General features: G+C 39.6%; 1 protein-coding gene across 4 annotated transcripts in view; it reads right to left on the minus strand.

Annotated features, from left to right (window-relative positions):
- GTF2A2 (general transcription factor IIA, 2, 12kDa) overlaps positions 1-16,352 on the minus strand; it is a 22,205-nt gene extending 5,853 nt beyond the window's left edge. Inside the window, exons 1-5 of one of the 4 annotated variants that reach the window (XM_011983199.1) lie at positions 16,221-16,335; positions 15,627-15,848; positions 10,992-11,112; positions 9,601-9,705; positions 1,238-1,364 (exon numbers count right to left, since the gene is read on the minus strand). In XM_011983199.1, the coding sequence (XP_011838589.1) occupies positions 1,238-1,364; positions 9,601-9,705; positions 10,992-11,063 (304 nt within the window). In that variant the 5' untranslated portion in view covers positions 11,064-11,112; positions 15,627-15,848; positions 16,221-16,335. Of the gene's footprint in view, positions 1-1,237; positions 1,365-9,600; positions 9,706-10,991; positions 11,113-15,626; positions 15,849-15,939; positions 16,070-16,220 lie in introns of those variants that run through there. The other 3 variants (XM_011983198.1, XM_011983201.1, XM_011983200.1) reach the window with 3 other exon arrangements.
- Between the last annotated feature and the right edge of the window lie 355 nt (positions 16,353-16,707).

A 16,707-nucleotide genomic window follows, 5' to 3' on the forward strand; every position in this document is an offset into this window, starting at 1 on the left:
TTTCTTTAAAAAGGGCTGCAGGTGTAATTTTTATGTAGCCACTAAAAATCAGGCTTAAGTGCAGGGGCTCAGGTGTGTAATCCCAGCACTTTGGGAGGCTGAGGTGGGAAGGTCGCCTGAGCCCAGGAGTTTGAGACCAGCCTGGGCAATACAGCAAGACTCTGTCTTTAAAAAAAAGAAAAAAAAAAAATGGCTTAAGGGTAGTAAACTCAGTGAAAAATATATTTACAAATGTCTACATATACATACATTTTTGCAAAAAAACAATAGGCTATATAATATTCAATAGGGTAGTTATAACACCATCAGGTAGTGTTGTAGAGAATTTCTTCTATGTGCTTTTTTGTATTCTCTACATTTCTTCAGTGATTAGCCATTTCTTTGGAAGTGCAAAATACATAAAACAAATCCAACTCAAACAGGGAAATGGAGGGTATTACTTTCTACATTTCTTTTGCTTTTCAAAACTCCCTCTCAAAGAGCAGCAGTCTTTTCTATTCACTTTCTAGACTAGCTGCTCTTAAACACAAATGGTTCAGATTATGAAGTATATTTAAAATATACTTAGCAAAAAGGAAATAACTAATCATGAAACAGAAATTAGAGGTTTAAACACAAATGGTTCAGATTATAAAGTATATTTAAAATATACTTAGCAAAAAGGAAATAACTAATCATGAAACAAATTAGAGGTGTATAGCTTTTGAAACATTTAAGGACCTGAAGAAGTTCCTAGGTCTGGTGTGAAAAGTTCACTTGCACATGTCATATTTAACAGATTAGATGAATATTTACCATCATGACTCCAAAGTTCTTACGGTTAATTAAAATCCTGTTTAAAATAACTCTCTAAATCTACGGGTATCCAGCAACATAGAAACCACAGGATTGTCAAAATTCTTAAAGGTGTCTGAAAAGCCTGATAAACACTTAAAATTTGTAATGGAAATAGGGAAGAAATACTTACTAATTTGCTTATTTTTTTTCCCCACACAAATCCAATCTGTGTAAGTAGTCTATCTGTCATTTGAAATGTATCCACCTAAAGTCAGTAAGAGCCCTGTTTGAGATACATAATTCAGAATTTAGCTGAGACAGAAGCCTGGGCTGTATCTGGGAATTGATCACTGGGCCATTTTCCCCCTTAGGCTTTCCATATGGATGCAGATCTTCTAAAGGCTCATAAAAACAAGGTTTCAAGTAGATTTGCTTTCACAGAAATAAGGCAAGCACTTACTTTTACCATCACAGGCTACAATTTTCACTTTATCCACTTTAATAAGTTCTGTCACCTCTCTGAATTCAACATCATTCAATACAAAAGTCCACACATTATCGCAGAATCTGTACGTATTTAGAGAGCCCTTTAAAACAAAACATTTAGAAATACCATGAAACGTTTTTTCCCCTCACATTTTTCTCCAAAGCAATTTAAGAGATCTTGGCTACCAAGAACATAATTGTTAATAAGTTTAATGCTTAAGATTTTCCTTAACTTTAATCCCAGCTATTTAAAACAAACAAACAAAAAGCCAGACAAATTTGCTAAGGGAAGAGTTCAAAAATATTTTAGTTGGCACTCTTATTTTCAATCTCCATTGCAAATTACTTACCTGAAATATAAAGAAAAAATAAAAACTTGCATTTGGATTTCTACTGCCCTCATGTGGCTAAATTATGAAAGTTCATTCAAATTATTATGGAAATATTTGTTAAAAGTTACATATTTTATTATGTATGTTAATTCTCCAAACGTACAAAAGCAGGGACTTCCTAGAAACACTAAATTTTAATCCTGTGACTTGCCTCAGATGCATTACTGTATTAGTCACTACGTCTACAACATTCATTGTCCTGAGAAACTTATAATTTATTCATACGTATTAAAAATTTTTTGAGACGGAATCTTGCTCTGTTGCCACGCTGGAGTACAGTGGCGTGATCTTGGCTTACGGCAACCTCCGCCGCCCGGGTTCAAGAGATTCTCCTGCTTCAGCCTCCTGAGTAGCTGGCACTACAGGCACCCGAAACCACACCTAGCTAATTTTTGTATTTTTAGTAGAGACGGGTTTTCACCATGTTGGCCAGGATGGTCTCAAACTCTGACCTCAGGTGATACACCCACCTCAGCCTCCCAAAGTGCTGGGATTACACGCGTGAGCCACCACGTCTGGCCTATGTAATTTTTTTTTTTTTTTTTTGAAACCGAGTCTTACTCTGTTGCCCAGGTTGCAGTGCAGTGGTGCGATCTTGGATCACTGCAACCTCCACCTCCCAAGTTCAAGCTATTCTCCTGCCTCAGCCTCCTGAGTAGCTGGGATTGCAGATGTACACCACCACGCCTAGCTAACTTTTGTATTTTTAGTAGAGACAGGGTTTCACCACGCTGGCCAGGCTGGTCTCAAACTCCTGACCTCAGATGATCTGCCCGCCTTGGCCTCCCAAAGTGCCGAGATTATAGGTGTGAGTCACTGCACCAGCCTATTTTAATATTTTTAAAAAATAGAGACAGGGTCTTGCTATGTTGGCCGGGCTAGTCAAACTTCTGGCCTCAAGCAATCCTCCCACCTTGGCCTCCCAAAGTGCTGGGATTACAGGTGTGAGCCACCATGCCCACGACACAGTCTTCTAATTATGTTTTATGTTTTGTTTTTGTTTTTGTTTTTTTAAAATAGGAATATATACTTGAGCATCAAAAGGAAATTTTTACTTTTTTTTTTTTTTGGAGATGGAGTTTCATTCTGTGGCCCAGGCTGGAGTGCAGGGGTGCAATCTCAGCTCACTGCAACCTCTGCTTCCTGGGTTCAAGTGATTCTCCTGTCTCAGCCTCCAGAGTAGCTGGGACTACAGGCGTAGGCCACCACACCTGCCTACTTCTTGTATTTTTAGTAGAGATGGGGCTTCACCATGTTGTCCAGGCTGATCTCAAACTCTTGACCTTAGGTAATCTGCCCACCTTGGCCTCCTAAAGTGTTGGAATTACAGGCGTGAGTCGCAATGCCCAGCCTATTTTTATTTTTTGGGATGGAGTCTCACTCTGTTGCCCAGGTTGGAGTGCAGTGGCGTGATTCTGGCTCACTGCAACCTCTGTCTCCCGGGTTCAAGCGATTCTCCTGCCTCAGACTCCCAAGTAGCTGGGATTACAGGCATCTGCCACCACGTCAGACTAATTTTTGTATTTTTAGTAGAGACAGGGTTTTGCCATGTTGCCCAGGCTGGTCTTAAACTTCTGATCTCAGGTGATCTGCCCACCTCGGCCTCCCAAAGTGCTGGGATTAAATGTGTGAGCCACCACGCCCAGCTGGAAATTTTTAAAAAGAATGTGATGAAAGTCATGCATGGACACTAGCAGAATACAATTAAAACCTGAGATATACACATGCACACATATAGTCACACAGGAAATTTAGTATGCAACACTTAAAATGCCTAAAATCTTCAACTCAGAAACAAACCACCAAGCACAAAAATGCTCCCTGCAATATTATTATAATAGCAAAAACTGGATTCAATCTAAATAGTCTATCAAGTGAGAATGATTAAGGAAACTGATGGCTATGAATGAATGAATGTAATAAATGAATAATTACTGTGTGCTAGACTATGCTGGCCTCTGAGGATACAATGGTAAGCACAGGTCCCTGCCACTGGTGAGCTGAGTTTAGCAGGGAGATCATTAAAACAAGTAAATACATAGTATAACAGTGCTATGAAAGAGTGAGTGGGTACTGTGAGTAGAGTAAAGGCACTCAAGGGTATGGAGGACACAGGCAGACAGCTGCTCTCAAAAAGTGAAGTTTAAGTTGAGTACTAAAGCGTAAGAGTCAATGGAGAGGAGGAATAATGGAAAGGAAGACAAACACTTGGAATGGGGTGGTCAATTCCAGAAAACAGAACACATCAGGAGGTCCTAAGATAAAGGAGAACCTTGGAAAACCTTTGCCCCATCCTAATGGTACTGGGAGGTCAGTGAAAGATTTTAAGCAGAAGAGTCTGATCAGATTTGCAGTTTTGGTAATGACATAAAGAATGGATTAGACAGGAGTATGACTAAAGGAAGTAAGACCAGCTATGAAGCTGATGTCTGTTAGCTGCGTGAATCAGAGAGGTGAAAGTGGCTTTACTACAGTAATAATAAAGGGATCAATAGAAATGGAGAGACTTTAAAAGGCAGGACCGGTAGGAATGGACAACTATAAATATGGTGGGGTTGGGGAACAGAGAAATCCACGGTAACTCCCAAGTCTCTGGCTTGAATGTCAATGCATTCACAGAAAAAGCTGGTTTGGGAGTAAAGTTAAATTTGGAACTTGTTGAATTTCAGGTATATCTAAGTCATGATGTCCAATAAGTAGTTGGAGTATAGCAGAAAGCATGAGAACATGATATTCACTTTAACCAAAGCCAGAGGGTTGGATGAGACCAAGGATAGTGGGGGCACTCTATAACCCTAAGAAATACCAACAATTAAATGATAAGCAAAGACAGAACTACAAAGGAGTCTGAGAGTAAAAGGCCAGGGAATAGGAGAAAAGCTCACACAGTATGGTTTCAAGGGAAATAGGGGTTTTTAAAAAAGAATAATCAATAGCATTACAAATGATGCATTAGATTTAGCAAAAATAACTTGGGAACAGCAATTTCAGTGGAGTGATAAATACATGGAAAATCACCCATGATTAAGGGAAAAAGACACAAAATTGTAAACCTATAAAATATATCTGAAAATTAGATCTGCTAGTTTGCTACAGTCTGAGCCTCTGGAAAGCTAAACAGCTAGATGCCAAACTCAATGTTCATTTCCAGCATTCTGAATGTGTATGTAATCCATGATCTTAAGAGTGTGTATATTACTGGCCAGGTGTGGTGGCTCACACCTGTAATCCCAGCACTTTGGGAGGCTGAGGTAGGAGAGTCACTGAGGTGAGGAGTTGAAGACCAGCCTGGTCAACATGGTGAAACCCCTACATAAATATAAAAATAAGGCAGGTATGATGGTGGGTGCCTGTAATCCCAGCTACTTGGGAGGTTGAGGTTGGAGAATCGCTTGAACCTGGGAGGCGGGTGTCACAGTGAGGTGAGATCACGCCATTGCACTCCACCTTGAGTGACAGAGTAAGACTCCATCTTAAAAAAGAAAAAAAAAAAAGAAGTGTGTATATTACTTTCTTTTTTTGAGACCGAGTCTTGCTGTGTTGCCCAGGCTGGAGTGCAGTGGTGCGATCTCGGCTTACTGCAACCTCTACCGCCTGGGTTCCAGTGATTCTCCTGCCTTGGCCTCCGAATAGCTGGGACTACAGGCATGTACCACCACCACACCCAGCTAATTTTTGTATTTTTAGTAGACACGGGGTTTCACCACGTTGGTCAGGCTGGTCTTGAACTCCTGACCTCAGGTGGTCTGCCTGCCTTGGCCTTCCAAAGTGCTGGGATTACAGGCATGAACCACTGTGCCTTGCCTTACTTTCTCTTTTACAAAATGTGTAGTCTTTTATCCCTCGCCACCCTCCTACCCTTTCCCCAAAGTTCGTTCGCAAAGTCATATCATTCTTATGCCTTTGTGTCCTCAAAGCTTAGCTTGCAGTAAATTACTTTCATTTGATAATGTTATGTAAATAATTTAAAGCAAGTCATTGGGATTTATGAGCCAGTATGTGAGTATTCACTTTCAAATATAAATAAAGCATTTTAGATGTAGACTGGAGTGAAAAATCTTACATGTCATATGCTGAAATTCCATTAGTTGCAGTGTAAGTTTATATACTTCATTTATTTTACTGCAAAAATAAAATGCTACAAATCTTGACTGAAAGATATTAAAGTTATTAAATGCCTTCCAATTGTAGATGAAAATTAAGTTGACAATATCAAAGAGCACATTAGCTAGGTGACTTTTGAGCCAACAAATGTTTTTAAAAAGTTAAATGTAACAGATTAATCTTTTTAGAATAATTTGAACTAGAATCTCTAACATGAAATAAGCTTTAAATCTTTTTAGAATAATTTGAACTAGAATCTCTAACATGAAATAAGCTTTTCTGTATACAATTTTTAGTTATTTAAATATCTTGCTTTTTTACTCTCTTCATTTGAAAGTCAGAATCCATTCAGTATCTCTAGTATAAAAACTACGTTTATATATGTATATAGTATATATACACATATAGTCTATAATTATATAATTACAAACATTATATAATATATACATGTCTTTCAGTTTATATGTGCATATATTATATAATTATAAATATTATATAATTTATATGTGTTTATACATATATACATACATATAGTTTTTTTTTTTGAGGCAGGGTCTAGCTGTGTCACCCAGGCTGAAAGGAAATGGCATGATCATGGCTCACTGCAGCCACAACCTCCTGGGCTCAAGCCACCCTATCACCTCAGCCTCCCAAGTAGCTAGGACTATGGGCACACACCATCACACCCAGCTACTTTATTTATTTATTTGTTTGTTCGTAGGGACAGGGTTTCCCTGTATTTCGCAGACTGGTCTTGAACTGCCCTCAAGTGATCCTACCGCTTTGGCCTCCCAACCCGCTGGGATTACAGGCTTGAGCTGCCTGATAATTATAATTTTCAAAGTGAAATTTTGAATTCTTTAAATTCAAAAAGTTCCTTCTATAAGTAGATATTTGGCTTTGGTCAAATATTACTTTTAACACTTAATCATTTGGCCAAATTGTATCTTCAATGCACTTTTAATAAATACATTTTTGGTTTTACATGTATCCACAACTGGGCAACAAGTTTTTGGGTTTTTTTTTTTTTTTTTTTTTTTTGAGATGCAGTCTCATTCTGTCGCCCAGGCTAGAGTGCAGTGGTGTGATATTGGCTCACTGCAACCTCCGCCTCCTGGATTCAAGCAATTCTCCTGCCTCAGCCTTCCAAGTAGCTGGGACTACACGCGTGCACCACCACGTCCGGCTCATTTTAATAGAGACGAGGCTTCACTGTGTTGGCCAGGCTGGTCTCAAATTCCTGACCTCAAGTGATCTGCTCGCCTCAGCCTCCCAAAGTGCTGGGGTTACAGGGCATGAGCCACCGTGCCCAGCCTAAAAGAACACCTTAAAAGTTATATAATAAATGTTTGTTATAGAAACATCAAAAAACAGTGAAAAGCAAACCTTCAGTTTTGTTAGAAGGGCTATTTTTCTTGATCACTAAATCTTATTTTTTGGGGGTATGGCATTCAATCTTTCAATGCTTGTTTAATTACTGTCAACACTATAAAGTTTAAATCTTTTAAACTTTAAATTTTAAACTTTTAAATTTTAAACACTACAAAAATCTTTTAATGCTTGTTTAATTACTGTCAACACTATAAAGTTTAAGTAACCATTACTTTTATCTATGGGAATATGTTCTCCCAAAAACATACAATGGCTCCTTAAAAGCCTACTTATGGCTGTGTGGGGTGGCTCACACCTGTAATTCCAGCACTTTGAGAGGCCGAGGCGGGCGGATCATGAGGTCAGGAGTTCGAGACCAGCCTGGCCAACATGGTGAAACCCATCTGTACTAAAAATACAAAAACTAGCCGGGCGTTGTGGCACGCGCCTATAATCCCAGCTATTCAGGTGGCTGAGGCAGAAGAATCGCTTGAACCCAGGAGGCAGAGGTTGCAGTGAGCCGAGATTGCACCACTGCATTCCAGCCTGGGTAACAGAACAAGACTTCGTCTCAAAAAAAAAAGAAAACAAAATAAAAGCCTAGCTATACATACTACTTCAATCTGAATTTTCTCCCTAAAAATTAATTCAGTTCAAGCTCCATGGTACATATATTTAGATTTTTTAACTAATAAATTAAAACATATAAATGATTAAAACCTTAGCTCTCATACTTAAGAGGATTTTCTCCTATAATACTCTACTAAATAATTTCACTTATATGGAACCCATAAAAGGATTTAAAACAAAAACAATTTAACATGCTATATAGAACTATTCTATTTTTGTAAAGGATGCTTCTCACTGCTAGGTCAGCAAATTATAAACGAAAAATATATACTTAAATTTGATCTAGCAAAATGGCTCTGAAAATTAGATATTTCTAACTATTATCTCTTTTGTCTCAGCCATATGCTACACTAAGCTAAACAGAATGTCATTTGCAAACATTCTGGACTTAAAATGGATCAAGTTGGCTATAACCCAGGAGTAGGGTGATAAAAGCCTGAGCTAGAATAGCAGCAGCAGGAAAATAAAACGAAAGAATGGAAAAGTTCTGATCAAGGCTGAGAGCAATTATATATATAGCTTTTGGAAAACAGACAAAACTTACAAAACACTGTGCAAGATAAATGTAAATGTCAAATTACTTTAACTGTAGCTAAAGAAATCCAAACTAGAAACCTACAATAATACACTTAGAAGATGACTAGTTAGGCGTTGTGAACTACATTGCCTCTGATAAGTAGTCCACCAAATTTCTTACTAGAGCAAAATTTATGTATTAACATAGATCATCTGGGCAGACTTCTGCATATGGGTATATTAAAAAAACACAAACTAATTTTGGCAGAATCATTACTGTTAAAAATTCATGGATTCACTGGTCAAATTATATAGTCTTGAAGGCATATTTTACTCCAGATAATTTTTTGGCACATGAAACTGATACATGAGACTTATTTAAGTCAAATGGGGTTTTGTCTATCTTGTTCATCTCTGAGTATCTAGAACATGCCTGGTATGTTATCTTTTCATCTCTGGGTATCTAGAGCATGCCTGGTATGTTAATAGACACTCAAACTGTTTATTGAATGTTTAAGTACCAAATAAAGTAGGCAGATGTTAATTAATGATCAAATTTTGGTTGTTAACCATATTTTAACCTTCTTTTGACCATATTTATATAGGTTATGCCTTATAATACAATATAAGCATAGTTAGATAAGTAATAACCAAACATCATCATATACTATATGAGTCCATCAATACCATAATGTGGTAAAATTCTTTCTGTTGCACCATGACTCTTTCAATGGGCCCTTAATCTGAAGTTATCAGGAAATTGAGAGAGATAATTTTATCCAGCTTTGGATTACTACTATTCAAAGTATAAGTGACTCAAGTGAGACCAAGCTACCAGAATGGACTGTTATCTATCACTAGACATCAGGTTTTTTATCAGCCAAGTTACCTAAGAGTAGGAGGGAGGCAACATGAAGTTTCTAGAAATAACTCTACTTCCCTGGAATGGGGAAAGGCCAGAGTTTGAAAACCATAACAGAACCTTGGGGATTACTCTGCCACTTACCTTTAATCCTGCAGATAATATTTCAGGTGTTTGGAATCTCAGTAACTCTTCAGGGAAGGTAGCCAAACATACAAAGGCTGATTTATGAAACAATGAAATAAAAATCTAAAAACATCTCTGTATCTCACATTAAGTGGACCAACTTAGTGTAATATATAGTTGATTGAAAAGTATAATTTAGTTATTATAAAACAAGTTCCAAAAACTGATTAAAGCCACCTCTTCCTATGATTAACAAATATGTAGGGGTCCTAAAAAAAACCCCACTGTTTTACCAACCATTGGTATAGGCTTCTAGATTCAGGAAAATATCCTTACCCTGAAATTGACTCTGTTCCTGACCCTCTGAGCCAATGCTGAATTTATAGCCTTATCAAACTGAAGTAGAACTTGAAGGGCAAGTTGGGGGGTGATCTGTTGAGACTGAGAAAAGGTAAAGGTCATAAATCCGCTTAGGGAAGAACATTAAAGACAAAGTAAATAAAAATATACAAATTATCATCTAAAATTTAACTGAGGTTAACCAAAGCCTCTAAACTAGAATTCCTTTATCTCCTTTGCCATAACTGATGAAGCAGTAAAGCTTGAAGATACCTTTTGTACTATCTCGACACAAACAATCTTGAAAAGAAAACACGCAGTAATGTTACAAAGCCAGAACAAAACTTTGTCTTTTTTTTTTTCCTCCTTTTTTATGAGACGGAGTTTTGCTCTTGATGCCCAGGCTAGAGTGCAGTGGCGTGATCTCGGCTCACCACAACCTCTGCCTCCCGGGTTCGAGCGATTCTCCTGCCTCAGTCTCCCAAGTAGCTGGGATTACAGGTGTGCGCCACCACACCTGGCTAATTTTGTATTTTTAGTAGAGACAGGGTTTCTCCACATTGGTCAGTCTGGTCTCTAACTCTCGACCTCAGGTAATCCACCTGACTTGGGCTCCCAAAGTGCTGGGATTACAGGCGTGAGCCACTGTGCCCAGTCGGAAATACTTAATATGTTTTTATTTGGGAGAATTATATAGAAGGGTTAATTTTCTCAAAATTGAAATATAAATTCAGACTTGTAAATCTCAGAAGACTTTATTAAACTGGATAAAATTACCTTAAAGCTAAAAAGAATTATGACTTTCTTCCCTAAATTTGAGAAGGGGGAAACCAACAATCTCAATTTTTATGTAGAAAAAAAATTTCTGAAGATTTAACTTTATTTATTTAGAGGCAGGGTCTTGCTCTGTCACCAAGGCTGGAGTGCAGTGGTACCATCATAGCGCACTTAAGCCTCAAACTCTTGGGTTCAAGAGTTTACTCAGCCTCCTGAGTAACTGGGACTATAGGCATGCGCAACCACACCAAACTAATTTTTTTATTTTTTGTGGAGATGGGTGGTGGCTATGTTGCCTAAGCTGCTCTCAAACTTCTGGCCTCAAGCGATCCTTCCACCTTGTCCTCCTAAAGTGCTGGGATTAGAGGTGTGAAACACTGTACATACCCAGATTTAGTTATATTTAATGATACCATTCAATCATATTTTGTGTCCTGTTGTCAGGACAGTGTAATAAACAAGAATTTGAGGTTATTTGATCAGTGTTACTGACTTGCTGGGTCAAACAGTCCAAGATATTTTACCTCATATCTCTTTGCTTAAGTGATATGACAAGAATTACTGTAAACCCATCTAGATAAAAGTGTTTGATTTTTAATTCAGTCTCCCACCTGTATGAGCTCATCTAGGCTCTCCTGAAGACTGTTTCCCAAAGTGGTATTTCTGTATAACTGATATGCCATGGCTTAGGAGGAAGAATTTGCTTTTCTTATTCAAGCTTGCATTGATGTCCTAAAAATTTAATATAAAATTGTTAAAAAAAGATCATACTGTAACATCATAAATCATGTATATAATATCATCTACTTCAAATATTCTAATATAGAACTAGGAGAATGCTTAGAGGTTGCAAATTACTACATAATCATTTTAGAATTACAAGGAATAGCTACAAATGATTTTCCAGTTTTTTTCCCTGTGATTTTGACATAGGCATTCATACTCCTTTATGCAGTATAGATGTTATATTTATTAAAAAGTCTTTTCCATTTCCTTCAAATATCTGCCTTCTGACTTAGTCTAGAATTTTCCATGTACTATCCTTTCTACCTGCTGTCAAGTCACTGGTAAAATCTGCAGCTCATATTTGCATGTCTGCCCCTTTATTTTCCTGTTCTCTCTAAATTCAGTATTCACAGAGTGCCTACCAAGAGGATGGCACTGTGACAGGTTCCAGGGAGAAGATGATGATTAAAGACATGCTCCCAAATCCTAAAAATTTATATGCTAAAGAATGTAACATACATACAAAAAGATTCAATTCAGTATAAGAACTGTGATAAAGATACAAAGCATATCATAGAGGCTGCCTGTAGACTGAGCTGGCTCAGAAAAGCTTCCAGGTTCCTTAAGCTAGACTTTAGCCAAGCAGAGGAGGGAAGTCATTCCAGAGGCTGACAGAATAGAGTAAGTAAAGCCATGGAAGGATGAAAAGTTTGTAGGGAAAAACATAAACTGTTCTACATTATCAGGGCATAAGTATGAACAGGGAGTGGCAGGAGATGAAGCTGAAAGAGACAGCATAGATGGAATTGTTTGGCAGGATAGGAGCAAAGAGTGGGGAGCCACTGAAGCATTTTAGTCAGGAAAGGTCAGACAGCTGGGCTTGAGTGCGAGATTTAGAAACAGATGAGGGATGGGGGCTTGAAAAGGGTGCCAGCAGTACAGAGTAAATAAACATTTACTGAGCTTCCACTACACATCAGGTGTAAGATCTTGACCTCATGGCATTTTCAGTCTGGAGATGGACGGGGGAAAATACATTTGAGAAGCAATCATCAGGTAAAACTCAGCAAAAATAATGGGCAGCCATCAGTCCTTACATTTCATACCTTGCTAGCATTGGATACAACAGATCATTTCTGCCTTCTTGAAACATATCTTTGGCTTTGAGACACTACTCTCAGTTCTCTCATGTCACTGGATACCACTGTATTTCTTATTTTCTTTTGCTGGTTCCTCCTCAGCTCCCTGACTTCTAACTGTTGAACTGCCCTAAGTTTTCTTGGGTCCTCTATACTCCACATACTTTACTCCCTTAGTTACCTCATCCACACTTACGGCTTTAAATACTATGTACTATCTGGGGATGACTCCCAAATTTGTATCTCCAGCCCTCAATTCTTCCTTTGTACCCATATATAAAACTGCCTGCTTGACATTGGATAAAAGTATCAAGCAGGTAGCTCAAATTCAATTTGTCAAAAACCATGTTCCTGATGCTACTCTTGCAAATATGCTCTGTCCTCAGTCTTACCTCAATAAACAGTAAATCTAGTCTTTCTGTAACAGCTCAAAAACCTTAGAGTCAAGAGTAACTTCTTTCTTTCTTACTTGGCATCCATCAGCCAACCTTTCAGCTCTTCCTTCTAACTATAGCCAGAATCTGACAGCTTCTACCATCTTCAATGCTATTACCCTAAGTCACCATCACCTGTCACCAAAGTTAATGTGAAAACTCATGGTCTCCTTATTTCCACTCTTGCCTATCCCAACCCCACCCTCATAGCAGCCACACTAAGACTTTAAAACATAAGGCAAATCACATCACTGGTCTATTCAAAACCACCAATGGCAGCATCCCATCTCACTGAAAACCAGAGTCCCTGGTTTGGAAGGCCTATGTGATTTGGGCCCCCCAATACCTACTTCCCTATCTTCACCCACTCACCCTCCCACTCTGCTGTGGTCATAATGGTCCCCTGCTGTTCTTTGACATGAGAAGCATGATCCTGCTTGAAGGCCTTTGTGGTGGTGGTTCTTTCTCCTGACACTATTCTTCCCAGATACCTGCATAGTTCACTGCCTCATTTGATTCAGATCTCTGGGTCAAACATTACCTCATTAGAAAGGCCTTCTATAATCAACCTGTAAGAAATAATTACCTCCCTTCTTCCTCACACTGCTTTATTTTCATTCATACCCATAACTGAAGCTGACATATATACGCTTATTCTGTCTCCATCTACTAAAATAGATGACCCAGTGAAGACAGGGACTTTTGTTCAGTTACATATTTACCAACTAGAACAACATATGTAGTATGCATTATTTGTTGAGTGAATTATTTGGTAGTATGTCAGAGTGCTAATATATTAGAAATATCTGAGTACGACACAAAGTATTCCACTTTACTGAGGAAATTGAAGCAGTAACTTCCACACTCACAGACACATCCAGCTACCTACCAATAGCTATATAGGTTGAACATTCCTTATCTGAAATGCTGGGGACCTGAAGTGTTTTGGATTTTAGAATATCTGCAGCGTATATACTTATGGGTAGAGTACCCCAAATTCAAGCTCTGGAATGCTCCAAGAGCATTTCCTTTCAGTGTCATGTCGGTGCTCAAAATTTTGGATTTTGGAGCATTTTGGATTTGGGAAGCCCAACCTGTACCCATATACTCTGCCTTCCTGTCACTATAGTTGAACTTTATACCTATATTTCTCTAAATCCAATCCTTCTACCTTTGTATCAGGCATTGTCTTCTAGTTCACTCAAGGATATTCTGACAATTCAGTTGTTCCTTCTCTCCCTCACCTTCAAATTTTCCCTCTCTGTGGATCATTTCCATTAGCAAACAAACAGGTGGCTACTTCTTCCACCTTAAAAAGTAAAACAAAACAAAAAGCCCTGAACCCACATCCCCTGCCAGCTACACCCTATTTCTCAGTTCCCCTTTGCAGCAAAATCCCTTAGTTTTGTCTGTATTCACTGTCTCCCAATTCCTTTTTTCCCATCTTCTCTTAAGCTCATTTTTGCCTCTAGCACTCTAAGGAAACAGGTTGGGGAAGGTCATCAATGGCACTGCTAAAGCTAGTTCTCTAGCCTCCATCAGAATATTGGACACACCTGAGTACTCCCTCCTCTTTCCTAAAGGATCTTAGCTTGGTTTATGGGACACTGCCCTTTTTGGATTGTCCTAACTCACAAGTTCATCCTTCTTAATATTGTTTGCTGGTTGATCCCATTTTCCCTAAACTCTTAATATCACAGGACACAGTCCTTGGTCCTCTGCTGCTTTCTGTTTACACCCATTCCTTACTGATAACATTTATTCTCATGGTTTAAATACCACCGTTGATCATCCCCAAATTCATACAGCATAGAACTTCCTACTCCTGGATCTAGCTGCCTACTCAACATCTCTACTTGTTACCTTTTGCATCGTGGCTTAAATAACTCCATACTTCTACAAGCTTGGACAAACCTTTGAAGTCATCCTCCACTTCCTCTATCTCACTCACCATATCTAATTCCTAGCAAATCCTGTAAGGCCTACCTTCAAAATGCAATCAGAATCCAGCCATTTCTCACCATCTCCACGGTTTATCACCCTGGCCTGGGCCACTCCCGTCGTCATCTGGATTACTGCAAAAATCTCCTAAATGATTTCCCTGCTTCTACACTCACCCCTACACTCTAATCACAACTCACGGCCGCCAGGGTGATCTTCTAAAACTTCAGTTAGAACACACCTCTCCTCTATTCAAAATCTCCCATGGCTTCTATCAGCCTTTACAATGATCCGGCTACCCATGATCTCTGACTTTATCTTCTTGTCCCTCCATCCCCAAAACTCTTGCTCATCCCTCTCCAGATACACTGGCTTCCTTGCTATTCATCAAACATGACAGGCCTAAAAGCCTTTGTATTGGTTTTCCTATCTGCCTGAACACTCTTCCTGGTCTTTACTTAGCTAATTTTCTTAATTCCTTCAAGTCTTTGCTCAAATAACACCTACTAAATGAGGCTTAAACTAACCACCATCGTCTTTAAAATACCAGTTCCCACCTCCACTCTGGAACTTTCCCGTACTCCTTCATCTTTCTTTTTTTTTTTTGATGGCACCACCACCTTCTAACACCATTATATATTTATTTTACATTTATTTTCTGCATCCACTAATAAAATGTAAGCTCCATGAGGGCAAAGCTTTTTCTTTTGTTCATTTAAGTAAACTAGGCGTCTAGAACAGTACCTGGCACACAATGGGAGCCAAAAAACAAAAACAAAAAAATCTGTTCAATAAACGAAGGCAGACAGCAGTAAGTATAATGTGTGTGTGGGAGGGGAGAGGGGGTTAAAAAGGGCAAGAAGTCCCAACAGAGAGATAAAAACTTTGCAAAGTAGGAATACAGAATCGTGCATCGCGTCCCATTTGACAAATTTAAGAGTTTATCTAGAAAACAGCTATACGTTATTTAAACGTTTGTTAAAACTACTGATTTCAGTGTCCTTACATTCTTTAAAAATTCCTTGCGAAGTGTTCTAATCTTTTAGACGTGGTATCAGCCACAGAAATTTATTGTTCCCTTCTTGTTTTGCAGTTCAGAAAATTTTAAGTCTCCAAATTGGGAAGTAATTCGTCCTAGCATTTTTTGATTAAACCACCCAGTTTAAAATTCGTTCCTTTTGTCGGAGTTCGCACGAAGAAAGTTGGAAGGCAGACTTCAAACAACAAGCTATAAAAGCACAGGAAGGAGACATTTAAAAAATGCTCTCCGAAATTCGGCAAAACCCACAGGGCGCTACTGGATGCTTTAAGACATTCACCTGGCTGAAAACACCGTGGTGGGCTGAGGACCTCTCCCAGGTGGGTTCTGTGGGCGCCCCGTGGACGACGAGCCTCCCGCGCGGGACGCGACCTTCCCCGCCGCCTCGCCGCCCTTCTCCGGTGCCGGCCGCGGGGCCTTGCCGGCAACGGTCGCTAACGGGCCGATCCCAGGAGCGAACGGCCCTCAGAGACTACCCGACCAACGAACCCAGACTCCGAAGGGGCGGCAGGAAGCGCGGCCCTGCTTCCCTCCCTAACCCTGCCCTCCCTAACCCACTACCTGTGGGGAAGGCGCTTCCCGCCGCGGAGCGGAAAGAAGCCGCCACGAGCCTGGCAGGAGGTTCCTACTTCCCCGACCACCTCTCCAGCCGCCGCAGAAACCGCAGAACTGGGTGGCCGACCCGGAAGTGCTAGCGGAACCTGGAAGTGACACCCGCCAGGGGGCCGGGAGCCCCGCCCAGCCCTGCTCTCGCCCGCCACTCAAGCCTTGTCAGGGAAGGGCGTGGACATGGAAGGAGGGGCGTTGGGCTGGAGCTTCAAGCCTTAAAGTGGTGGACAGGCGCACTGCTCGAGTAATTCACCAGGTTTACTAAATCGTTCCTAAGGGACTTATAATTTTTAGAGACTTATCTTCTCCACTGTTAGATGCACAATTTAAGAAATGTAGGGCATTCATATTTCATGCCGGAAGTGTGTTCAGGGTAACACTGTTGAAGACCTCGTAGACGAATTCTGAAAAGATTATAGCAGGGGCCGGGCGCGGTGGC

This window comes from Mandrillus leucophaeus, unplaced genomic scaffold (assembly GCF_000951045.1).
Source record: "Mandrillus leucophaeus isolate KB7577 unplaced genomic scaffold, Mleu.le_1.0 Scaffold247, whole genome shotgun sequence".
Lineage (NCBI taxonomy): Eukaryota > Metazoa > Chordata > Mammalia > Primates > Cercopithecidae > Mandrillus > Mandrillus leucophaeus.